The sequence below is a fragment of the Aptenodytes patagonicus genome, chromosome 1 (assembly GCF_965638725.1).
Source record: "Aptenodytes patagonicus chromosome 1, bAptPat1.pri.cur, whole genome shotgun sequence".
Taxonomy (NCBI): domain Eukaryota; kingdom Metazoa; phylum Chordata; class Aves; order Sphenisciformes; family Spheniscidae; genus Aptenodytes; species Aptenodytes patagonicus.
In genome coordinates this window covers 197,493,614-197,519,555 of record NC_134949.1, presented here as the reverse complement: position 1 = coordinate 197,519,555, position 25,942 = coordinate 197,493,614, and the positions used below count along the sequence as shown (strand labels likewise).

Here is a 25,942-nt window from a genome sequence, read left to right as displayed (position 1 = left end):
TTGTGTTAGAATACTGTTTACAGTAGGAGCATAAATGACTCCTCTAAAGTATGCTCATTAATAGCTTAAACTTGCATGTGTTTTAATTTGAGGTAATTTTATGTAATAGTACTACAAAAATCTGAATAGCTCTCCTTCCTTGTCACACATGACAGAAGCATATAGTACAACTGTTGGTCTGTTTAGTAGACTTAGTTCGCTATTTCTATCCAGGGAGTTCATGGCTTTTCAAATATGTCAGCAGAAGAAATTGGTTTCTGTAAAGCGTGTATGTGTTTAACTGGTCTAGATATAAATTCTTTATGCATAGACCCAAATTAACGTAGTGATTTCCCAAGGGATGTGGCCACTAGGGAGTATGTGAAATACGTACTTCTTTCACACTGGGCTCTTACAGTGATTATAATCAAATCAGTAGTGTCCTTATAATCCAAGATAAGGGCTGAAGAAATGTATTTCAAATTAAATCTGTAGAGCAGTTTAAAACACCAGATCTTAATATACTGGAGTACCTGCTCAGACATCTGGCAGACTCAGAGCTATAGCAAATGCTGAGGCACTGAACTGTTTTAACTTACTGGCCATTTTGAATTCTTTCCTCAAAAAGATGGAAGAGGTCACTAGGGATAGGGTTGGTCTGACCAGCTCAATGCCCATTCCATGCAGTAGTAAAAAAACCCAAACAATAACAAAAAGAAATCCCTAAGTTCATTCCCTTTTCAGGGAAAAGGTTAATATCCAAAGGTCTATTCTAAAGCTTAAGGGAAGGATTCAGACTTTTCCATGTGGTACACCACATTTGACTATGCAGATTAACTTGTCATACATCGCTGTTCATTAGTTACTCCAATTTCTCCTAATACTCTATTATATCACATTCTTACAGCACTTACAGAAGTTTTTTGTATGGAAAGTGGTATTTGAGTGTTTTTGTAATGTATCTGACTTAGAGGAAGAAAGTTGAATGACCTCATAATTCTATGTGGACTACTAACAAATAGCCATAGCCAGTAACTGAAAGGGAATGCCTGGATCCGTGATACCAAGTAGGTTGTCTCTATAAAACCTCACTTTCATCATATTTTTTTACCCAATAAGCTATTTTTCAGCTTAATCTAGTGATTGATTGGGTGTGGTCCAAAATACTGAATAGAATACCAGCCTCATATTTACAGTGATTGTCAGTGAGCAAGTGTTAATTAAACAGAGGATAGTGTGACACTTTTAGAGCCTTCTACAACATTTAGTGCTGTTGGCAGAATACTGTTTTGTTGGGGGCTTTTTAAGAGCTAATTGCGTAATCACTTAGCTGTGTAAGTCTTATCTTGAGGAGAAGCAACTTCTCTGCTGACAGATGACTAACTTGTAAAGTGTGACATTGACATTCTGGAGTGAGGGACACCAAGTTGCTCAGGGGGTGAAGCAAATGACATATGGGTAGCGGCTGAGAACTGGGTTTGTTCAGCCTTTAGAAGAGAAACCTGTGAGGGTGGGGGGGTGTCTTACCACCATCTGCAACAACTTAATGGACGAGGGAACCTGGCTTTTCTTAGAGGTGCACAGGGATGAGGTGAGAGGCAACAGCTGCAAATTGTACCTTGGAAAATTCTGATCGGATATCAAGAAAAATTTTAACTGTGTGGGTGATTGAACACTGGCATAGGTTGTTCAGTGGTTGAGATCTCCATTATCTGAGATGCTCAAAACTGAGTTGGACAAGGCCCTGAGCAATCGGAAGGCTCTGGACTGTATAACCTTTACATGTCCTTTCTAATGTATGCAGTTCTGTGATTCTACATGACATTTCCTTTCATCTTGTCCATTTATCCAAAATGATTTAGATAAGAAAGCTCTATTGGCTGTCATGAGATCTTTTTCTTATGGCAGGAGCCAGGATTTTTTATAGCCAGCAAGTTTTTTGTGTTCCTTTTCCTTCAAATGTGTGTACAACTTTTTCACCTTAGTCTTCACAAGAAGACATCATCTTACGGTCAGGCAACCATTTGGTCACACATTCACATCTTTAAACTGTTGTAACTTATGTTGAGGAAATGGGTTTTCTGGTGGCTGCTTTAATCAACTAAATTTAGGCTTGGCTCATGGGCGGTGCCGACTGATAAGTGTGCAGTAAGTCCAGAGTTTTAGTGTCATGATTGTGACGTTGGGCCAAATTTGACACATGATTTGATGATTGTTAAACTACATTATAGAGATGCAGAATCTGCTCTACTAATGATAGTGAACTAATGATTTCTTGGTAAATGAGCAAATTTAAAGTCATTGCCTTCTGGAGGAACTGAAAGTGACCACTGCTCTTACTTCCTTCAAGACAAAATGCAAGTTTCTTTGAGTGCTCTTCCATATGTATTTACAGGGTATATATTTCATACCTAGCAATGGATGTGATTTTTTTTTTCCTCTCTTTTGCCATAGCTGTACCAGTAGGAACATCCTTAACACTATCAAAGAGCAGGGGAACAAAGCCTCCAAGGGTGCTTCTGTCTTTCAGGGATGATCTTTTGCTTTTGTCAACATGTGTCCTATTGATCAGAATTTTTCTTAGTGTAGCTTGAGCAGCATCCTTTACAGTTACGTCTCAAGTTGGACATGCAGAAATGAAGCAGAATTAATACAGCAACAGCACCCTGGAGATATGGAAGTCTGTTGTTGCTCTTCTGTTCAATAACAAAGCTTTTTGGTCACTTTCAAATGTCTTTTCTGTTCTTTGGGTTTGACTTTGGAGAGGCTTTTCAGAGTTGGTGTTGGAAGTGATCATATCCCACTGGCTATGACAACAGTGTTTTACTTCCTGTGTAAAGTCCTTATCATGGACTAAGGCAGTATATTTTTGGTTCTTTTAAAACCAAGGGTACAAGAGAACCGACAGAACGTTGGTTTTGGAAAGCCTGTGAAGCCAGCATGGAACCTGAAGGCAAGTTTTCTCAAAGCTTTGTCATTCAGATGAACATTTGCATTCTTGCCAATGAAATCAGCTTTATCACTATGGGAACACTGTCATTTGCCCTAGTGTGAAGCAGTCAAGCTTAAACCCTGTTTCAGAGCTCTTGCTGAATTCTTCAGATGTCCTGTTCCTTTGTGGAATTTAATATGGGTTTTGCAGATAAAGAGCCTTACCCATTCAGCACTACCTCGTCTCTGACGGATGTGGTTCCTCAGACTGAAGACAGAAATGATGCAGTCTATGCAATTATAATCTCCACCAGCACAAGTTAATAGGATTTTCAGTGCTGTCCCTTCTGGCACTGACTTGTAATGCACCAGTGCCGATGTACTGAAGAGTGCCAGCGTCAGTTCTAAGTCCAGCATGGCTTGTTGACCAGATTCTTCCCTGGATTCACTTGTCCCAGTCATAATTTGAGGAGGGGATGGGCTCATACTGCTGGAATACCATCATTAATTATTGGTCTCATGCTATGGATTCCTCTTGGGGTGGCTTTCACTTCTGGCCTGATCCCTCAAATTTGGTCTTAGCCCTTTCCTGATCTTTCCTTTAACAAGTGTTTAATTGCTTGAGGGGATTTCTTATTCCTCTTTATATTATGAAATAAAATGTCATAGCCCTCCAGTTTTGCAGCTGCTGGGCTACCTTCCCTTGTCTGCCTTCTACATACCCTCTGTTTTAAGAGGAAGCATTAAACTCCTGTTCGCAAGACTGAAACTGGGTTATTGACCAATTGATATGTTCTGATGAATGATTATGCAAACAAAAAGCATGAGCAATGCTGCTTGGCTTCTGTATGTTGTCATTCTTCTGATCTTCCAGTTATAAGAGACTCTTACAGGAGGAATCAATGATTTTTATTTTTTTTTTTTCCACTCCTCATCCCAGAACTGTTTGACATTGTCACATTGATCTTTCCCAGGGTTGATCATCTTGCATCCCTGCTGTAATAACTGTAACAAGTGGCAAGGTCCTGCTTACTTTCAAGAGTAATCAGGAACTGTAAATGCTCCATAATATTTTTAATCGTAGTTCCTCCAGCTAAAAATCTTGATTTCTGAAAAAATTCTGTAAGAAATATGGGGCAGATCTCATTAGATAGATGTTCCCATCCTCCCTTATCCATGTTATTCCTGTTAGCAGCAGTTGCCAGGATCACAGTATTTGGCACTGAGCCCCAGAAGCTCTTGATGTGTGAATTCTGTGTAACTATCAGCTCAGAGTGCACTTGCTCATGGTTAATGCTAACGTCAGAGTGGCCAAGTATATCATGTCGTTGAGATGGTGTGTCAGTTGACCTGCTGTCTCTCTGTGATCTTAAGTTATTTCCTGTGGAAGAACAATTAGTGGCTTTCTATCTCTGTGTTATAACTGCATACGATTGGATGGAAAAAGATAGGAAAACGTAAACCTGTTGTTAACTCTAAGTTGACTTTCTCAGTCTATCAGGGGCTTGTTTGCTCAGGTGGGCTTGAATCTTCTTGCCCATCCTTAGTCCTTCAGTCCTCTAAGGATGAAATGCTGCATTTGCTTGGAGTGTTAGATGTGTCTGGTCTTTTTATGGGTACCAGAAAAGCCTGCAAGGAAGGTTACTTGCAGATAGAATCTTTTTTTTTCCCTAAGATTTTTTTTAGATACAAAAAGACAAAGAAGTTGACTGTCTCTGTATGAGTATTTTTATTGAGTACCTAATCGTGTAACAACCTTTTATGAGATTTCCCAACATGGAGCTGCCTGTAATTACCTGGGTACTAAAGCTTAAGCAGTGCTAGTGCTGCCCATTGTAATGTATGAGCCTGTATGTGCAGTCATTGCCAGAAGAGCATTGCACTCTTTCACCAACTACCATGCCACTGCAGAATTCTCTAATGCTGATCTAGCTTGTATTCAGCCCAGCGTCTCTAGGATCCTCTGATGTTTTTTAAGGATTTCAGACTGTGCTGCTTCTTACGATTGCATAAATGTATGTAGAAACAAATACTCAGAATTAACAAAAGACCTACTCACCAATAACAGGGTTCTTTAAGATCTCTTCAGTAACAGGTTGTCCTCCACCCCCTCTCAGTTCTTGAACATTTTAGTGGATTTAAAAGCAGGGAAGAGGGGCATAAGGCACACACTGCAATCTTATTGTAGCATTATGGCACTTGGGAGTGGCAGGGTTTGTGTGTGCTCCTACAAACTAGTGTTGAGACAAAACAGCTGTTTTTTAGTACTAAGCTGGGAGGACACTTGTGTGTGATTATATATAGACAGCATGTTGAAGACCATTGCTGGTAAATAATCTCCCTTTAAATTGTTCAGTCTATCTTCTTCTCAACAACCAATATGAAGGACAAAGAGAAAAAGATGTGCATGCCTTCGTAATGAAATATGCGTGGGGAAAGAGAAATGAAATGCAGGATGTACATTTCTAGGCCCATCTTATTTTCTGCTAGGTATGCAGTTGCTATGGTAATACAATACCAGTTTAAAAAAAAAGTAACTGGAGGTGAGAAGACCAAGTTACTAATATCTGTGGTGAATGAGGCCTCGTTTGAATCTATAACTTCTCCAGTAACATGGATGTTAAATTTAACTGGAATTAAACTGTGAAGAAGAAAGTGAGGACATGTGACTTGCTGCTGATGGCTTTGCATGTCATCTTACAGTTTGAATATATTTCTGAGAGTAATATGTACATAATGCAATGGCCTGCTCCAGAGTGCTGTTAGGTTTTGGGGTTCTCTCAATATAACTAGCTGAGCCAAAGAAAGGTTGTAGTTTGAGATAAACTGAACTCAGGATAGTGTTGGTGCAGGGTCGAATGGGATACTTACACTTTTTTTTGATACATATATTTTTATATATATACACTGCCTGAAGAAAAACAGTGCTGTTACATAGGTGTATTTTGCAGATGAAATTTACCCTTCAGAGCTAGTAAATCTTCTATTCAGTCAGATCTAAGTAGGAAGGTTTGGTGAATGGCATTCCTTAATAATAGCCTCAAGTGAGCACGGTGTAGTGCTTGCAATTGAGTCCTCTTACAGTCAAGATTCTAGGCTGTTTACTAAGGATGTGGCTGTTCTTTTAACTGAGTTTCCTTTGCCAGGCAGGCATTGCTGGCTTTTTGTGTGAAAAGGGGAAAGACATGCATGTGAATCAGTAATAAACCAGGTACATAGCTGAGTGCCCTCTGACCAATTTCACGTGAAATGTTTGGGGAAAACAGTGCTCTTCTCACATGTGCTCTCTGCTTGCATCAGCAAAAGCAGAAATTCAGGAGGAAGCATCAGGTGTGCTGAAAAGTCCAAAGTGTTCTGATTCTTGCTCACATGTTATGAGAGTGGGTTTGTCGTGTTTGTTCCTGGCTTTGAGATTGTATCCATAAATTGATTATTTTTCAAACACGAAGACAGGTATTTTTCCCAATATGAGATGCTTGCAATTATGTAAATAGAAATAGCTGAGGTTTCTGGTTTGGAAGTTAGGTTTAATGCTTTGAAGATCATCTCTTAAAAACAAGCAAACAAAAAAACTTTTTCAACGGCTTGTTGCAAACTCCTTAACTAACCACTATGAACTAAAAATGAAGCCAATTTGTCGTGGGTGCTTTTGTGGACTTGCATCAAGTTTTGGAACAGACTAGTATTTTCCTTTGCTGACATAGAGTTGAGTTTGAGAATTGGGATTTTTTTGAATGCTGCATGAGAAGGGAAGTGTTTGAGAAACTGTTGAGTTTGCTTCAGCTTTTGGGCTTAAACCTTGTATTTGGCTAGGTAATGGAACTGTTTAGCCACTTGAGTCATTGCTTTGGGGATTTTTTTTTTTTTTCTGTGTTATGGCTGCAATGCTGCAGATGAAATGAGAATTTTGCTTGTACTGACAGTGGTATCATCAGCCAGGGATCTATCAAATTTTTCTGAAACTTGTAATTACTTGTTAAAGTCTAGTCTATCTGTTCAGGGCTTCTGTAGTTGAAAGTTTTGATAAGCTTTCTTTTTCCCACTAATCTCTGTGTGAGGTATCTGGGTGCAAAAAGAGAGGATAGAGTGTTCTGAATGCCTTGTGCTGTCCCTTAGAAGCTAAAGCATTGATTTTTTTTTTTTTTTCCCCCTTCTTGTTTCAGTTAACTAGTTATAAAACTACCGCGAACCCTGGGAATTTTAGATACTCTGTTAGTCTCTCTGGCTGTTGCTGTAGTGGTTAATAAATAATATCCTGAGCATTGCTGTATCTTTAGTGCAGCATGCTTGAAGCCTAAAACTTGAATCTCTTTACTGTCTCTTCTGGGAATTAAAGCAAAAATAAATGCTCCCATGTATTGTATGTCCCTGGATGGTGTCTTCAATATTTTGAACTAAAACTTCTGTTTAGTTCTTCCCAGACAGAGGCAACACAATGGCACATGGCAAGCAGTTCTTCCTTGTATGTGGAGCTGTGGCTATTGTTATCTGTTAGATAAAAGTGACAACTCACTTTGCATTTCAGTGTTGATTTTAATCTTAATCTCTTCTTTTCACTTAAAGCACAGGCATGAGTTTAGTTGTGGGATATAGCCAAGTTATGTAAAATCTCTGCCTTCTGATTCTATAACATAACTACCGCATTAGTTCGCTTGTTGAAGCTGAGTTATTTGGAGTAGGTGGTCCTGGCGGCTAGATACTTTTGAACAACTATACCCAAGCTATATTTCTTCTGCAGGAGTCTTATATTAACATTACCTTTTCATTCAGTTGTGCTTTTTATCTTGAAGAATTGAGGAAAAGACTGAGCTGTGAATGGGCCTGCTCTGCAGAAAATTGTTTGAACAAAAGAACGCTGCAGTGAAGCAGTTCTTAGTGCTGAAATTCTAAAGAAAATATTCTATTGATTCTGAAGTTTAGATCAGTTTTAGAAAGTGGTTGTTCCCACTTGGTTTGTAACTCTCAACTTCATGCATCATGTTGCCTTGAAATGTTTGAAGTGTTGATTAAATGATGGGTATTTTGCTTGTAATGTACAGTACCTGAATCAAATTATAAATATCTGTGGAGAGGTTATAAGTGTGTTTATATAGAGTGAATTGCCATCACTATGTAACCTGAATATTTTTTTTTTAAAGCAGTATATTCACAGATTTAAATTCATTTTCAGCTCCATTTACCTCTCAATTCCCCTCTACCTGGAAGTGAATTGACTAAGGAACCCTTTCGATGGGATCAGAGGTTATTTGCTTTGGTTCTCCGTTTGCCTGGTATTACAGCACCAGAATCAGAGCAGATGACAGGGGTACCGGTGGATGACTCTGCAATCACACCTATGTGTGAAGTCACGGGAGGTGAGTGCCCTGGTTTCCTTTGACAAGTCAATACTTTTGAAAATGTAAATGAATTCAATTTAGCTCTATTAATCATGTACATGTCGTGGAATAAGTATTTCTAAGGTCTTATATTGCTTGTAAAAACTCAGAACTCCGATACAATAAAACTAAAGACACTTATTGCATTAAAGCTACAGACAGTTTAATGTAACCTATCTTGGAAGAGCGTGAATCTACTTTCTTTAGCAGTTTTTTTAGAAGAGAAAACTTACTTTTTTCTAATGCATCTTGGTATCGCAATTAGAAATTGTAAGAACTGAGTCTGTTCTGCAGTACAGTTTTGCTAAATTCCTGTCATGCTCTGATCTAAAGAAGCCAAAAGTGAAGGAAATGGGTTGGTTTGGTTTTTTTCCCTCCAGAGCATGCAGAACTTCTGCAATGCAGAATGCATAATAATTCTGCAAAACTGATACTTTTCTCTCCATCATTACTCATATTCTTAATCTCTTAGAAATTATATTGCAGATCACTCAGGCATTAATTTTATAATTTGTTTGTAAAAGTTTTTTTATTACATATTAAAAACATAATGATTCTTCTGACGCATCAGAGAGGATGTGATAGAAAGCAAACAAAGGGATTTAAAAAGCATTCCAAAAGGATTTGATTCCACTGCTTTCTGACTGTGATGTAGGCTATACTAACAGCGCTTTGACTGAAATTCTCGGACAGTTAAGTGTTGATGTCTGTCACAAGGGGGAGCCCATTTTCCATGAAAGCAACCAAGAATTTGAGTTAAAGTCATTAAGGGGCTAAAACCCAAACATTTCCAATGAGGTGCATGTAATACTGTCACTGCTTCACTAGGCTGCCTTGCTGCTTAAACAAAGAAGGAGTGTTCGGGAGAAGCTTCAAGTCAGTGATCCATACATAAATCAATGTGTGTGGTGGGTGAACAGTTTTGAATGATCCAAGTCGAAATAAGGGCAGAAACACTGAAAAACCTCAATCTTGACTGTTTTGTTCTAGGTCGATCATATTGTGTCTGCTCTCCAAGAATGCTGAATCAGTGTCTTGAGTCATTGGTGCAAAAAGTGCAAAGTGGAGTGGTAATAAATTTTGAAAAAGCTGGACCGGATCCCTCACCAATTGATGGTACTTGAAATTTTTTACACTGTGATATCAAATGGCAGGGATGACTATCAATGTAATTTAGTGAACTTAATGTAATAGTTGCCAAAACAAAAGGAAAACTGTTGCAATTTAAGTCATTACTACAAAAAGGACCTGCTACATCTGAAATTCTGTTGTACTTTTTAAAAATACTGGCTATAGCTGCTAGACAGTATGTAAAACCTTTACATTTGGTCATATTACTCAGGTAATCTTAAATGCAGTTATTCACGTCAAGCATAGTTAAATGGGTTCATGAGTTTTAAGCAGTAGTTTTCAACCAGCTAGAAATGTAAATAGCTTGATATGGAAATACTGTGGGTTTATACGCTTATTCTTTTTTGTTTACTGTAGTAAAGTGGCTGCATTAAGAGTTAAAATAGCAAATATGACTGTGCAGCCTTAACTTCTTGTTCTAAATGGCTTAGCTAGGTCCCTCTTAGGATGTTACTGGGAAGCGTTTGTGGGATTTTTTTAATCCTGCTTTGCTGCAATAAAAAGTTAGTCCAGCAGTGCTAGTCGTGTATATCTCTTTTTTTTTTTGTGCATGGAGATTTGAGGGTTATCTGGTAATAACAATGGGAGGAGAAAGAAACTGATTATTGTGAAGGGCTCCAGATAATTGGCTTTCTCAGCTCTGATCCTGTAAACATTCAATGCTTATTTGGTTTCTCATAGTTTCTGGGTTTTTGCAGAAATGCTTACTGACAATTATCTGCTATTCTTAGAAATAATATTAACTGCAGGAAGAGCTTCCCTGCGGGTATAGTTCTTAAACTCTTCACAGAAGTTGTGTAATACTGTTTTTGAGTTTCAACAGTGTTTTGACTGATAAAGCCTTTTTCTTCTGTAGATGGGCAGGTGGATATATCTAGACCCTTTGGACCCCAACCTTGGCACAGCTGTCACAAACTTATTTATGTCAGACCGAACCCTAAAACTGGGGTTCCTATAGGTCATTGGCCTGTTCCTGAATCCTTTTGGCCAGATCAAAATTCTCCAACGCTGGTACGTACTGAAGTTAGATAAAGCAAAGGGTTTGTGCATGGGGGAATTTCCAGGATTTCCTATTCACTGATTTTTTAAATCTTGAGATATGTACTTCATTGTAGCAACCGTAAAGCAGTGTGACCCAAGAAGGAATGACACATGTAAGCCTGTGTTGCAGTTATCTCAGATAAATTACTGATGAGCAAATAATACTATGGGGTTTGCTTTTTAGTAACTTTGAAGCTTTAAGAAACTGCCTGTAACAGATTTATTTGTTGACCTAGTACATGCATGTAGTGTTTCTGTTTGAACAATGTTAAAATATCAAACCAGAAATAAGGTAGCACTTTGATAATAGACTATGAAATTCTGTTGCCTCGCAGATGGTATTAATAGAAGATAGTATGATCTTCCCAATTTTGAATCTTTGTGATAGTTCTGTCTTCATTCTAGCAGGTGAATGTAATTTCATCTGCTGTTGCTCAGTGTAGCCATACCTTCAATTTATCCCAAGTAGGGAAACTCACTTCGTTTTTTTTAAATACTACCCACAGAATTAATTTTATTTGTTCTTTTTCATAAAAGAATGTATGCCACTGCCTTTTGTTTGGTCTGAGAACTAATCACTAGTATAGCATAATGTATTTTTGTATTTCTGCTAATCCTTGAAAATCATTAAAGTAGAAATAATGCAGTTGTGTAATTGTTCCCTACATTTCATGATGATTTTTGTGGGGTTTTTTCATCTGAAACTAGTGTACTGACTAGCAAACTCATTTAACTTTTCATAAATTTATATCTCCTTTGAAAAATATGTAAAGTCCTTTGAAATACAGGTTGCTGAGGAGTGATACAAGTATGAAATTTTAGTCATATTTACAGGTTTGATATTGCTGGCGTCTGTGGCCACACTCATTGAAGGACGTGGATGCCCTTCTGAACTACAAAGCAAGCTAGCATATATGAATAAAAGTAAATCTTCTATAGTCATTTAAAAAACAAAATATCATTGTGTACTGGATATTAAAAAGCTGCTCTGTAGGAAAACTGTTCTGTGTACTCCTTGTAAAATCACTATCAATAGCATATCTGCCTCCATTCACTGTATAGAGTCAGTACAGTTTGTCTGCTACTGCACATCTTGATTGAGATTGCTAAAATAGATCTTGCCAAGTGAAGAGTTGTTGAACTAAATCTGCTAAAAACATGAGGTTGACTTACCGATATGGCGAGAAGATGAGAAAAAATTCTTCTCTCAGTTGTAGCATGTATAGCTCTCATAACTGCATAAAGCACTGGATTATTGCATCTGCAGCTAAATTCCTGTTGACATCAATTGGAATTCCACATTGAATCTTCTTTATGCAATGTTGGGGAGCTGAGTTTGCTGATAGTGTTTGAAGACTTGTGTTTCCTTACTGTTCTGAAAATACAGTGTTAAAACTTAGCATATGTTGTAACTCTTGTCTACTTAAGAGTCCATAGTTAGATATTTTTCTTTTCCTCCCTGTTACCTGATCCACAATGGAGTTGTCTCAAGCAGTCCTACCCCAACAACTGTTTCGTGTACTGTAGGTAATGATACTATCAAGGCTTTCTTAAATGTATATGAAAGTCTGCTGATAATTATATTGGCAGATCAACATGTAAATTGCTGCTCCTTCCCACTGCTTTGAGGTAAAAATAGTTCTGCTGTCCAGCCAAGAGTTATTGGACTTCTCAAGTCTTAGCATTCAACTTCTTTTGCAGCCTTTTTATTCCTAGTATAACTGCTTCATGGCTTGGTCAAAAACTCCACCACAACTATTTATTGGAGGCATCATCTTTGAAGAGAATTGCAGTTCCTTCAGTTGATTGGGCCTCCTGTTTTGTGTGCACTTGGGCAGTAGACCTTCCTCAGAGTGGAGACGCTCAAGGCAAGACCAGCTCTGTGGGCAGATAACATTTGGGTGGCTCATCCTAAAAGGAAGAGGCTAGAGCTTATAGACATAGAAAAATTACTTTCAAGGTGAGGTGGTAGGAAGGTTCAAGAAACCCTGTGTTTCCCTAGTTCATCTTGTGTATTTATTAGTTACCTTCTTGTAAAGAGAGTAAATGGAAGGAGGCTTCCCAATTGAGCTCTTCCCCAGATTCTAGTGGCCTTGGAGGAGGCTCAGGGTAAGTATAAGAGCTTACATTCTTCTCCTGAAAACCTTTCAGTGGAAGGTGTACAGCTCCTATTTTCATCACACACAAAAAATCAGCTTTCCCTTTCAGCAAAAGAAATTTCAAATATGTTCTTAACTTATACTTGAAACTCGAGGCACAAAGGCCTTTTCCCTGTGATTAATAAAAAGATTAAAATCCAAACACTTAAATTGCTTGAATTGAAATAGTTTTTCACAGGCCTAGTTAACATGCGAGTTCTTCTAAAGCTTGTTTTTTTTCTGAATTCATGCTGCTCTTGGTCATTATAATTCAGTTTGAGTTTTGTAACTGTTAAATTTGCCAAGAAGGAAAAGTGCTGGAGGAAGTCAGCAAATGCAAAAGTACAGCGCCTGCTTCTGTGGGGAATAAAAATGGGCGTGCCCCAGAGTAGCATTGAAGATTCTTTTTGTCCCCACTGGGATTTACTTCCATTTGCAAAGTTTTTGTGTATGTGCAAGAAGTTTTACTTGCATACTGTTCTAGACTTACTAGGTAAAATAATTGGCATTTATTTAGAAAATAAGATTCCTTCAGATTTTAAGACAGTGCTAACATCATAAAGTAATTGCTTAGGACTCATTAATGATAAATATCCTGTATTGAATAGGCTCCTTAATTATGTCTGTTTTCAAAGAACCTGTATTGCTTTAGTTGTCATAGCACAATTGCATTTGAATCGTTGTGCAGACTTATTAACGGTGGAATGCTTATGTCTAGCCACCTCGCACATCTCATCCTGTGGTGAAATTTTCCTGTACTGACTGTGAACCGATGGTCATTGACAAACTGCCTTTTGATAAGTACGAGTTAGAACCTTCACCACTGACCCAGTTTATCCTGGAAAGAAAATCCCCCCAGACCTGCTGGCAGGCAAGTAGAGTGCATGCTGAATTGAAGTTATTTATAGAATGCTGTTTTTCATAGACTTTATTTTATAATCAAAATAGGATGTAAAATTTTAGCACACAATATTTTGGATTTACATACAATATAATGTGTTTTATTGCAGGTATATGTGAGCAATAGTGCAAAATACAGTGAACTTGGTCATCCTTTTGGTTACTTGAAAGCTAGTACAGCGCTGAATTGTGTGAATTTATTTGTGATGCCTTACAATTATCCAGTCCTTCTTCCACTGCTAGGTAAATACCACTTCATAAAAATTTTCTTAGGTGGTAGGCAATTGAAAAATTGATCTCATCTAAATAGATTACTGCAATTAGTGCTGCTATTAATTACACACCTGTAGAAAGGTAGCATGTTGAGCAATGTATTTGTCATCAGTAACTTGTTTCACTTGTCACCAATTGGCTGACCTTCATGACTCAGACTCAATCTGTAAGATGATTTACTTAATCATCATTCTTTCAGATATGTTTTGGTCTCACTTCTTTCATTATTTTAGGAGCCATTTTTCCCAATCTGTTGTCTCAATTACCAATTCAATTTGATACATTATTTATCAGGTTCCATCTTTTGGCTGCAGCATTAATCTTGTGTGTGTGTATATTTAGTTTAGTTATATATATTTTAAAATACATGTATTAATTTAAGCATTGAGGAATTGGCATTTCTTTGAGAGTTTCTTTTATTAGAAAAAAAGATGCAATGCTGTCTAAACACGCCTTTCATTTTGTGTCTTTTCTTTTTATAACCATCAGATGACTTGTTTAAAGTACACAAGGCAAAACCTACGTTGAAATGGCGACAGTCATTTGAAAGCTATTTGAAGACAATGCCTCCTTATTATCTTGGGGTAAGATGACTTACTGTGTTAAAATTTCTATTTTATTATGTAACTATAGTTATCTTTCTACTATGCGTGTATTCCCTATTTCAAGTAGAATATGTATTAATTTAAGAGAGAATAGCTAAACTTCATGCATAATGATACTTACTGTTTTCACTGGAGTCCTGGGGAAGGCTTGAGACCTGAGTGTTATGAAAATTTCATCAGCTGTGACTCGTATATAAATGATATTTCTGTTAATAATTGATTCTGTATGAATGGAACAATGCTTTAAAACAACAACAAAAAAATGCTGCCCTGAAAGTCTTTGTTTTTCTTTTCTAACTTTGAGGACCTCAGGGTCTATTTGAAATGGATACAGTTAGTTGAAGTATGTATACAACACTTATAAAGTTAAATATGACTATACAATATATTCCATGTTTCAGCCTTTGAAGAAAGCTGTGAGAATGATGGGAGCACCAAACCTTATAGCTGACAATGTGGAATATGGACTTAGTTACAGTGTCATTTCATATCTCAAAAAGTTGAGTCAGCAGGTAATGTTGAAGCAAAAGAGCAGTAAAAACTTATTCTAATATCAGGATAATCTTAAAATACTCAAGTTCAATGGCTTTGAAGGAAAAAAGAGCAGAAAGATCAAGTTAATACCTTTCCATAAGCAATTAGCAAAAAAGCATTTTGGTTTTCTTAATTGAAGGAAAACTTGGCATTTAAATATAGACTTTATAGACTGGACTATAAAGATAGATATGGAGGTACAAATTGAGATTTTTTTGTATTTAAGGAGCATTTTTACTTGTACGCACAGTAACATACTTTTGTCCAAAAGAAAACATGTTGTCTTACCTTAGATATTAAAGATGTTCTAGCATTTTTTCAGGAAAGAGAGATTTGTACTTTGTACATCTGAATCAGAAAGTGTCCTTTCTTTGGCTTGTGAAATGAAATGGAAGGTGTTCAGTAAATATAAAGTAAACTGACATAATTCAGAATCTCAAATAAGGATACAGACAGAAGTGGCAAGTGACCTTTTGAAATTGTTGTCTGTGTTCAGAATAGTGCCCGTAACTTTGACTAGTCTCCTGCACCAGCCTAAAGCATTTCTGCCCTGCTACCTCCACTCTTATTTTGTTGAACTGTGCATGTTAAGCTTTCTTGTTCGAGATATTAAATAATGCAGTAGGCTTGAAACTTCAAGAAACAGTAGTGCAAGTACTTGTAACTTAGCTAATGAGTTCTTATGGACCAGCTTTTTCTTAAAATTAATATAAATGATTGTTTGAAGAAGCAAACCTCTTGAAGTTTACAGTATATCCTGTTAAATCAGTCATATTGCTGAGTATTCTGTGAAGTGAACTAATCTCTCAACCTAGACATCTTAGACTCCTAAAATGCAAATTGTACTTAAAGCTTTTCTAACTTCTGAAAGGCTCTGCCAGTAGAGACTTGGTATTCTTAATAAGTACATATTCAAATTCTGAGTAGCCTACAAATTTACGTGAAACTGCAAAACCAACATTGTCAGGTGTATTACTGAATTACTTTTGGCTCTTTGTTCAACTGTATTCTGCCAAAAAGCTGGTGTTTATGAGCATGTTTAATTTTGGTACAAATCTAACATAATATTGGGGGTTAGGTCTGTCTAGTCAAACAGAATTCGGTATTATTAATAAATATAAAATACATGATGTTATGACTATTCGTATTGAGCTTCTAAAAAGTTGATACCATTGTGTGACTGATCGCAACTATAGTTGTGAGAGAATCGGTCTTTTGAGAGTTACAGTGTTTAGCTGTTATTGTAGAAAACAGTCTGTGTGAGTACAGATAGATTTGCAGAGAATTGCTAGTTAAATTATGGCATTTTATGAAAATAAAAGCATTGCATGCATATTGGTGCTTAGATACCATAATGGGCAGCAGAGGAGAAATATGCAGAAGACCTAGGCACAAACTGTTCACTATATTTAAAATTGTAGTAAGCATTAAGTGGTTATGTATTAAGCACTCCTTAAGCACTCATCCTGGTTATGGTCGTCATAGTGTATTAGCACATTGTTGAATCTTCTAGGTAGGAATTTAAAATGAATAAGTCTGACTAATCCTTTTAAGAGCATATTGTCAATTTTATTTATTTATTTATTTCAAATTAAGGCCAAAATAGAGTCCGATAGAGTCATTGGCTCTGTAGGCAAAAAGGTAGCGCAAGAGACTGGAATTAAGGTCAGAAGCAGATCACACAACCTGTCTATGGCACATAGGAACGATTTTCAACATCTGCTACAGGGGATTACTGGGGAAATTCCTCATAGACCTCTAGACCTCAATATGAAGGAGTATGCTGGGTTCCAAATAGCTTTGCTGAATAAGGTAAGCACCACTGTGTGTAATGTTGTTATTTTCAATATACTTCCATTGAAATGCTAGATATTGTTTCATACATGGTATTAATTGGAACTATATTTACTGGAACCATAGGATTTGAAACCTCAGACTTTTAGAAATGCTTATGACATACCCAGAAGAAATCTTTTGGATCAATTAACGCGAATGAGATCTAATTTACTGAAGAGTACTCGCAAGTTCCTCAAAGGACAAGATGAAGGTTAGATTACAGTTTATTTTGTGCCTAACCATGGTATGATTGGTACTAAAAAAATGAAGACTGTAACAAATAGCGGAGTTCTTTAAAACTTAGTGGATGTCTGATGCTGCCATTAAACTGCATGTTCTTTTAGATTTGTTTTTCCTTAAATAACTTACTGGAAGAAAAAATGGTGAGGATAGAGAAGATGCAGATTCACTGCTCTGTCCTTTAGTCCGTATGAGGAGACTTGGGCTTTTACATAAGATTTTTGTTCACTGTTTTTTCCCAACTTTCATGATATATCTGAGAAAAAAATCACAGGGCAGTTCTGAACATTGTGATCTCTCTCCATATAAGTGGATTGTGAGAAGTGGAAAAGTAAGCTTGCTCACTGGGTGCTGCCAGTGTGATTCTTTTGCCCTTTAGGCCAACAGCAAATAGTTTAGTAGTCTGCTAATTTATTCCTTTACCTTTCTACTGTGTCTTCTGGCACTGCTTTATGGCATCTTAACAAACAGAAGATGATGAAATAAGTGGAGAAAATGAGAAGGGCAATGCAAGCGAACGTGTATGTTACGTTAGTCCTGCCACTACTTAGGTCAGATTAACATCTGTGATCAAGTGATAACGTAATGTGAAATGCAGAGAAGTTGCTCTTTGGGGAGGGGGTTAAACCACATGAAAACTAATGTTAGGTTTTTTCCCTGCTATTTCTGCTACTGTATGTTTTGCTTGATCAAAGGCTTGGCAACTTTAACTAAATCCATAAGAAGTTTAGAATCGGGTCCTATGGATTTTAAGAATTATTTGATTCCCATGGTCAAAAATCACCGTTGCTTTGGGGAAATGCTAGTCTCAACAATTAAATTTTGGGTAGCTAAAATTGGGTAGAGTTACGTCAAAGCTGTATGCAGCAGGGCATTACTACTTTGCATTAATGTAGCTTTTGTTTGTAGTAATGTTTTAGTTATTTGTTCCCAGTCTCAATTTTTTTCACCCATCTACCCTGTTGAAAAGTTATGGGACACACTGGAAAACTAACATCCATGCATGACAACTATTGCTTATTTCCGTGTCATAATGATAAATACACAAGACATACTGATTCATTTAAGCAAGTCTTCTGCACTCAAAACACGATATTATAAATACTAGTTAGGCAAGAATAATGGTGAGTTTTGCACATCTATTTTGTTAATGCATTTGATAAGAGACTGAAAACTGGAGGTGTGAGGTGGATATAGACTAAATTCTCATAAGGTGAGCAGTATCGTATATTTATAAACCCTTCTGTTATGATAGATCAAGTTCACAGTGTACCTATAGCACAAATGGGAAACTACCAGGAGTATCTGAAACAAATACCTTCTCCGCTCCGAGAGCTTGATCCTGATCAGCCACGAAGGCTCCATACATTTGGCAATCCATTCAAATTGGACAAAAAGGTGACTTTTCTGTAACACTTTTTTTAAAATGTGCTGTTGTGAGTGTGTGCGCTGCTGATTAGACCATTCAAAGAGCAATGTATCGGAGAAACACTTTGAATTATTTGGAAAAGCACTGCTTACAAGAAAGTCCCTCGGATGTTTTTCCATCAATAGTATCCTATGGAGGGCAGTCTTTATTGGAAACCAGTGTTATGCCTCTGAATTGTATTATAAATGAAATACGTTTGTCACTGTAGTGTAGCTAATACCTAATCATGCTTCCTTTACCAAACTTCCCCCATAAAAAGCTTCCGGTAACATTGAGAGCATGGACTCTCCCTTTTGTCCAAATCGGTCTTGGACTTGACCAAGTTACCAATATCATTTAGAGTTATTCTTTTAAATGTTTGAGTCATTTTGCAATTACTGAAAAGGAAGTTTGACAGCCCACTCAGTTGCCTCACTTGGCAGACTGTTGGGTAAGGGCCTTAAGCATATTGGTTTAGTCTAGGAAGGATTTGGTATGGTTTTCCTGTATTACTTTGGTTGACGGTTGAGAATTCAGTGCATGATGGCATGTAGTACATAGTTGCTGTATATGCGGTAAACATCATCAGAGCATCAAAGCATTCGTTATATTTTGTATTTTGTGTTTTTGGCTTAAAGTTTAAGAATTTTCCCCGTTAAATTAATTACAGGGAATGATGATAGATGAAGCAGATGAATTTGTATCAGGACCTCAAAATAAACATAAAAGACCTGGAGAACCAAATATGCAAGGGATTCCGAAAAGACGTCGTTGTATGTCCCCCCTGCTCAGAGGTCGACCGCAAACTCCTCCGGTTGTGAATAACCACATTGGAGGAAAAGGGCCACCAACACCAATCACACAAGCACAGCCTGACCTTGTTAAACCTATTCCTATTCACAAAAGTAAGTGAATCTTCATCTTCCTCAGAGTGTTTGTTTTTTAATTTATGCAAAAAACTTGTTTATGTAGAAATACCATTGGCTGATTTCCCAAGTATGGCAATTTTATCCCTCATTTTTTGAAAATGAAGTATTTAAGTGTGCATCTGGGGTTAATTACAGAAACAGTTAATATAGTCCTGCAGACAGAAGTCTTTCATATGAACTTCCCAGTATAAACAATGTATTTCCTGTATTAAATGAGGAGACAACGTAAACAGTCAGAAGGATGTTCTTCCTTTGCCTGGGAATTCAGATGCTCCAAAAGTATCACAATGTGAAGTTAATTTGAATTTTGCTGTAGTGCAGTGAATTCACTTCCCTTAGCTTGGAGCTGAGGTGCTGTGTAAGTCTTGCTCATTGTTCAGCACTAAAGTAAACTTTGTCAGATCAATTTAATGGGGAAAGACAAGCATGTCATAAAAGCACATTTTAGAGGTGCTTTTTCTTTTGATGGTAGTCCATATAGCAATTTCCCTTTCCATATAAAGAATATACCTGTGGTTTTTTTAAGCCATTAATTGCCAGGAGATACGGTAATGTGCTCAGTGTTGCAACCCACAAACGTGTTTTCTAATGCCTAGCCTGTACAGCAGACTATACAGGCTGGAGCATAGCTTTACAAGAGCTTAATACTGAACTGACTCATTGACTTCTATCAGATGATAAAGAATGTGAAAGTGGCAAGTGCAGTCTTTTTTTTTTTTTTTTTTTCCTCAGCATCAGAAACAAATAATGAGGTTACAATGGATGATGTGGTTGAGAATCATGTTACAGACCCACTTTCGTCAGATGTTTTCCCGAATACTGCAGATTCAGAGTTTTCAATGTCCTCTTCTCCATTCAATTCATTGGATCGACCGGCAGCTCATACAGAGGATGTAGGCCATGAACATTTAGGGAATAACTTGAATGTTGATGGGTTTTTGGAGAATCATGAGGAATCAGGTAGTAAAGAACAAAGTACCGAAGAGAACTTGCCAATGTCTTCACCAAGCAAAGGGAAAAAAACAGTGCATTGCAGAAGTTCCAGAGAAATTAATATAGAGCTAAGAGCACAAATTATGAAAGAGATCCGAAAACCAGGAAGGAGTAAGTATACCAAATCTCTCTTTCAGATGATTGGCATAAGAGCTAGACAAAGAATTCATATTAGATCACTATTTTAGAAAAATACTGAACCATGAGACTGAAGCAAAATAAATTTAAAGCTGGAAAGATTTGTTTTAAAACCTCTGCTAAAAATTTCCCAGATAAGTGATTAAAACATTGCTATACCTATCAATGTCCATGAAAATAATGTTTTTTATATTATCAGTATTAGAATTAGCTTGTTAGGTGTTCCAGTAATATCCTAAACTGCAGTATCCTGTGTTTTTTAATGTTAGTGTTCCATTAAACAGCATGTCATTTCTACAAGCCTGGTTGATAGGTGATATATCCTAAAAGCTTACAAAAGCTTAATGAAATCTGTTGCATTTCACTCAGGTTTCACTCAGATCTATTACAACAGATCTCTGTGTAGGCATTTCTTAAGTGACTGTGATTTTGCTCTTCTCTTTATCTTTAAGAGTATGAAAGAATCTTCTTTTTACTGAAGCATGTACAAGGAAGCTTACAAACCCGACTGATATTTTTACAAAATGTTATTAAAGAAGCTTCAAGGTAGGTAACTGAATTGTATTAATCTTATAAAACTGCACCATGTACTGCCATACGTAACTGCTTGACAACCATGCAGTTCTTTGTTTGAAACTTGCTACATAATGCTTTGCACTGCAAGGAGATAATTCCCTAGAAAAAAATAGAAACACATAAACTTCCTGATGTGTGTTGTTTGCACAAGCTTACCTTTTTGCCTCAGATTTTGTCTTAAAAATGTTAGCAGCTATAACTGCCAGATCACCATAAATGTAGATGGACAATGATATAGAAAGAGAAGGTAACTTTAGAAAAATCACTCAAGTTCCAAAGGTCAAGTGTGAGCGTACAGCATGCTAATTTGAAAAACTGACGGAACTGCATATTACTGTGGATGAGGCTTTCGGAAACAGTTGAAATTCATTGTTCTGCATCAACTCAAAATCTTGTCCTAAAAATAGTTTTGAGATCCAGGTATGCTCCATAAAGATATGTCTCTGCTCTTCAGATTTATTTCCTTCAGAGATATTGTAGTCCTGTCTGAGGCTGTGGAGATGGGAGGTAGTTTGTCACTGGAGTAGAGAGACGTGCTGAGGATTTAAACCCAGTGTTGTTAATCCAGGTAGAAACTGTTCCTTACAGCATCCTTAGACTGACCGTACTTGCTTAGCCTTCTACATGTTTACTAAGAGGAAAGAAAGCAGAAACATGTAATTACGATTGGAACCAATAGTGTTTGAAGTGAACTAATAATTCCAGCATCTTGCTTGGATCATAAATATATCTAACTTTGAGGTTTATTTCAGAAGCCTCAAAGAATAGTTGATTTTTTTGCTCTAATCTGCTTTTGTAGTAGTCAGCTTTTTTCCCTGTGGCATTATTGAACAAATTTTATGATTAAATAAAAATCAAAGTAATTTTTGGATAAAACCATGCTGAAAGTTTAAGGTACGCTGAACGTTGGACATTCATACAGCTCCTCTAACCTCCTACTGCTAATACAGTGGGGCATATAGGTTTATATAGATCATGCTCTTCCTATAGCAACAATTACTTCATCATGCTTTTGCTTGATTTGTCTTTATTATTATATCACCTGTCAGAGCTGTTCCGTAGCCTGTAGATTATACTTGCTTCCTCACTGTCTCAGTACACCAAAACAATACTGTTGCTCCTGGAGTCTGTGGCAGCCCTTAGCGGGGTTGGAATATTTGTGCATCTAAAATATTGCTCTTTAGGTCATCTGTAATTCTCTGTTCTGTTGCGCAGCCTCTCTATTCCAGTTATATTGAATTGACTCTTTCCCTATGAAATTTGGCAGTGGTTGAGTGTTACTGTTGGATGCATCAGAATTAAATCCTGTCTCTCACCATAGCCAACAGTTTTCTGCATCTACTGGTGGAAAAAGTTGGCAATTCTGTTTTTCTCGACTGTTGTTAAACTTTAATTTTTATTGGTTTGAGTGTAGGAACAACTTAATCTCTCTTCTTCCTCTTCTCTTCTAGGTTAGATTTTTATAGTGTGGTCATTCTATCCACCTGGATAACACTGCCTACAATCCCTATGCAGTTCTCTGCTTCTTTCCTTATCCAGGCAAGCTATGACATTTAATCAAGGTTCCCTGCTCCCTGCAGGAAACATCTCTAGGCTCTCCAGAGTTGTCAAGATAGTCTTGTTTTGTTAACTGATAGCTGGTCTTTGCAGTGCCACAGAATGCAATTCAAATTTGGGATGCCTGCTCTCTTTCCCTGCTCCAAGGAGCTCTGACTCTGAACACAGACTTCAGAAAGTTCTTGAGCATTTCAGCAACAAAGTGTGTGTTTAAAAACAGTCCCCATTCAATTCTGGAGGTTAATCCACTAGAGAGTTGTGAGGGAAGAAGATTTCTAAAACAATCCACAGTTTTCAGCTTCCTTTGGAAACCGACTGCCTTACAGTTCCTCTTCTGATAGCAGAAAAGCTATCACTTTTGAGAGGCAGAAATCAAGGTGGGGTAGACAATGGATTTTTTTTTTCTTCCAGTTGATCGTAGAAATATTAAGGATGAGGAGATACCACGTCTCCATTTCAAATTCTTGGCTATTTCTATTCTGACAAAGACTTTTCTTATGCTTAGTGATACACATTTGGCTCAGCCTGGGCATGTAGCATTGGTGCTTACAAGGAGTCCTTATTGAACACGAGACGTGACTTCCTGATAGATGGCTATAACTTTGGATGCACAAAATGAGGAGTTATTTAGGAAAGAGCTAAAAGAAATTAGCCGATGTAGTGGAGAGGTCTTCAGTATTTCTGGAATGGGCATAGCAATCCATTTATGGTCCTAGCACTAAGGATAAGTGGGATTTTTTTATTCTCTGCTAAATAGTCTCAAGCAAAAGCTGACAAAACATGGATCAAATTCTCCAAATCAACCAACTTCTCAGTATGCGAAATTAAATTCCCTTTTATTTATTCTCCAAACTAAGAGCTACTAATACTAACTAAGCTACTAATACACATAGTAAAGCCCAAAGTGTGTACCTAGACAAAATGCTGAGCAGTACCCACTTGTGATAAAAGTGCTGGCAAGAATTAATACAGCCAGTTTCAAAATAATAACAAAGCTTTATGCTCAATAGCTAGAGCTACTCAAGGAAGTTTTATTCTTAAGGGTACTAACTTTCCTAGCAGAGTGAACAGTTGAATTAGAGTCAATGCTTAATTCTGTTAATTACAATATTGGTCAACATGGTAAATTTTCTGTTGCCTTGAAAAAAAATTGCTTGCTGTAGGGTTCAGTGTTTGGAAAAGAGCTTTCAGTGAGATATACTGAGGGACTGGACATAGTGCACTGTAAACCTGAATTCTTGTGCCAACAGTAATGTGAGAATAGTTAGCAATGTGGTTTTTTCCCCACCTTCCACCAGGTTTTAAGTTTCTAGGAAACGTCTGCTGTTAACTTGTACAGCTGCTTCAGAGGGGCTTGAAGGTATTCTGGAAAGTAACATTGCCCAGTCACTTGCACAGAATATGAGCATGTTAAATTTTCACTAGGATATATTATAGTAAAGTACTTTGCTATTAGCTTAAACGATTTGACTTTTACTAGAGGGAAGGAGAAGGAATAATCATCTATTTCCCAGGTTAATATTTTTCAACAAGCAGGGAGCAGTTGTGAAAGCAGTGAGGAAGAATGGAGGGGAAGCAGTACTTGAAGTGTGGGGTTTCTGTGGGGTTACTGAGGAGAACTGTGATGAGGAGGATGGGTAAGGGCCCAGAGCCATGGGTATTCAATGAGATAGTAAGTGGTTGGGAATGGGAGCTTGTTTCCCCATAGTCAAGCTGGGGTCGTGGGGAAGTCTGTAGTTTGGGAATTAGGGCAGGTGCTATGTTTCTGTGAGCCAAGAACATGGACTGGGAGGCCTGGCCGGGACTAAAGGCTTTTGCCAGGGTTTTATAATGTCATGGGACTGAACTGAGTGTATAGTTCAGAATAGTACTGACTGGAGAAAGTGGGTGATGTTTTCATTGCTGCTTATCTTTGAGCATGCATACGGCTGTCAAAGCATTGGTCAGAAGTGGCTTCTCAGATGCAGAAATGTCTCAAGGGGAGGGCTAGCTGGAAACAGCAAGGAGCTGTGTGTGCGCCGAGGCAGGGCTGTAAGCAAAGGTGACAAAATGGTCTGCTGTTCAAATTTATGTAATTAATATGGAATAGAACTGCAGACACTCCAGGTATGGATTACATCTGTATTTTCTTTAATTTCTTTCTCAAACTTTTAATTTGTATTTTCTTGTCAGCAAATCTGCTCTGCACTGTGTAATGCTATTCCTTCACCACTACCAACTTGACTTAACTTTTGTGAATGCACCATGAAGGCATGCAAATAATCCCTAAAAGCTGTTGCCAGCTTTAGGATTATAGTTCTTTTGGCATACATTTTATTTCTGTACTTCAGAAACTTCTGGAAAGAGCAAACACTCAACTCTTTTTCCTGGCTTTCTGAGGGCTGAGTGATGTTCAGGAATGTGCTAGAATAGACTGTAGTAAGCATAGTTTTGTATTCTCTCATTAAATGCAAAAGCAAGTTAGTAGTTTTACCAGAATTTTAGGAGACAGCGTATATACATAATGAGGTATCTATAACCTCATCATCCACTGGACCTAAAATCATAACTGAAGTTTCCAGGGTTCAGTAAAATTTTTGTGAACAATGTTTCGTATGTTACTGTGTGCATCCATTATTATGCTTTCTTTTAAACACAGGTTTAAAAAACGAATGCTGATAGAACAACTTGAGAGTTTTCTAGAAGAAATCCATCGCAGATCCAATCAGGTCAACCATATCAACAGCAGCTAAGATAACACTGCACACAAGAGAAAGCCACAGCAGGGCACTGCTGTCCTTACTTGCATTCATTTTTGACATGCACTCTTATCTCAAGTTCCTATACCTGAAAGAATGAGAAGCTGCTCTATAAAATGATGAGAAAAGTATCCATCATCTTTTTTTTTTCCTTTCACTTCTGTTATTTTTGTAATGTGAAAAATATCACAAAAACATTTTTATTTAACTAAATGGAGAACTTCTTGCTTGTCATGGACTTAAGTGTCACTTTCCCTCAGGTTCTATTTTTCTTAATCCAATCTTCAAACCTATCACCTCTAAAGGTTGAACTTTGCCAAAAAGTTGCTTTGTAATTTTCAAAAGAAAAAAGCACATACATTAAACAAGGTAATGTTTTGTATATACAGTTATTTTGGATATATTATTGTAAGTTGTATAAATGTATTTTGAAAAATATTTAAGAAAAGCACTTTTGTTATTCCATCAATAAAAACTCTATTTTAATCATTGTGTAGGATTGAGTACAGTTTTTATTGGAATGGTTCATTTTGCCTTTCCTTTCCAGAGCTTCCATGTTCTAGTATCAGTGTTAAAGACTGAGGAGCAGTTTTGTATCACTGGATATTCTGCTCTTAATC

At 37.2% G+C, this 25,942-nt stretch overlaps 1 protein-coding gene across 2 annotated transcripts in view; it reads left to right on the top strand.

Annotated features, from left to right (window-relative positions):
• The window catches only part of INTS6 (integrator complex subunit 6), a 46,422-nt gene extending 20,614 nt beyond the window's left edge, over positions 1 to 25,808 (top strand). The window contains exons 6-19 of one of the 2 annotated variants that reach the window (XM_076364116.1): positions 8,081 to 8,264; positions 9,276 to 9,401; positions 10,273 to 10,427; positions 13,314 to 13,466; positions 13,606 to 13,738; positions 14,258 to 14,352; positions 14,775 to 14,885; positions 16,504 to 16,719; positions 16,828 to 16,954; positions 18,239 to 18,381; positions 19,062 to 19,296; positions 20,053 to 20,424; positions 20,904 to 20,997; positions 25,223 to 25,808. In XM_076364116.1, coding sequence (XP_076220231.1) covers positions 8,081 to 8,264; positions 9,276 to 9,401; positions 10,273 to 10,427; positions 13,314 to 13,466; positions 13,606 to 13,738; positions 14,258 to 14,352; positions 14,775 to 14,885; positions 16,504 to 16,719; positions 16,828 to 16,954; positions 18,239 to 18,381; positions 19,062 to 19,296; positions 20,053 to 20,424; positions 20,904 to 20,997; positions 25,223 to 25,316 — 2,238 coding nt within the window. In that variant the 3' untranslated portion in view covers positions 25,317 to 25,808. The remainder of the gene's footprint in view (positions 1 to 8,080; positions 8,265 to 9,275; positions 9,402 to 10,272; positions 10,428 to 13,313; positions 13,467 to 13,605; positions 13,739 to 14,257; positions 14,353 to 14,774; positions 14,886 to 16,503; positions 16,720 to 16,827; positions 16,955 to 18,238; positions 18,382 to 19,061; positions 19,297 to 20,052; positions 20,425 to 20,903; positions 20,998 to 25,222) is intronic. The other variant, XM_076364124.1, reaches the window with a different exon arrangement.
• The last annotated feature ends 134 nt before the right edge of the window (positions 25,809 to 25,942 follow it).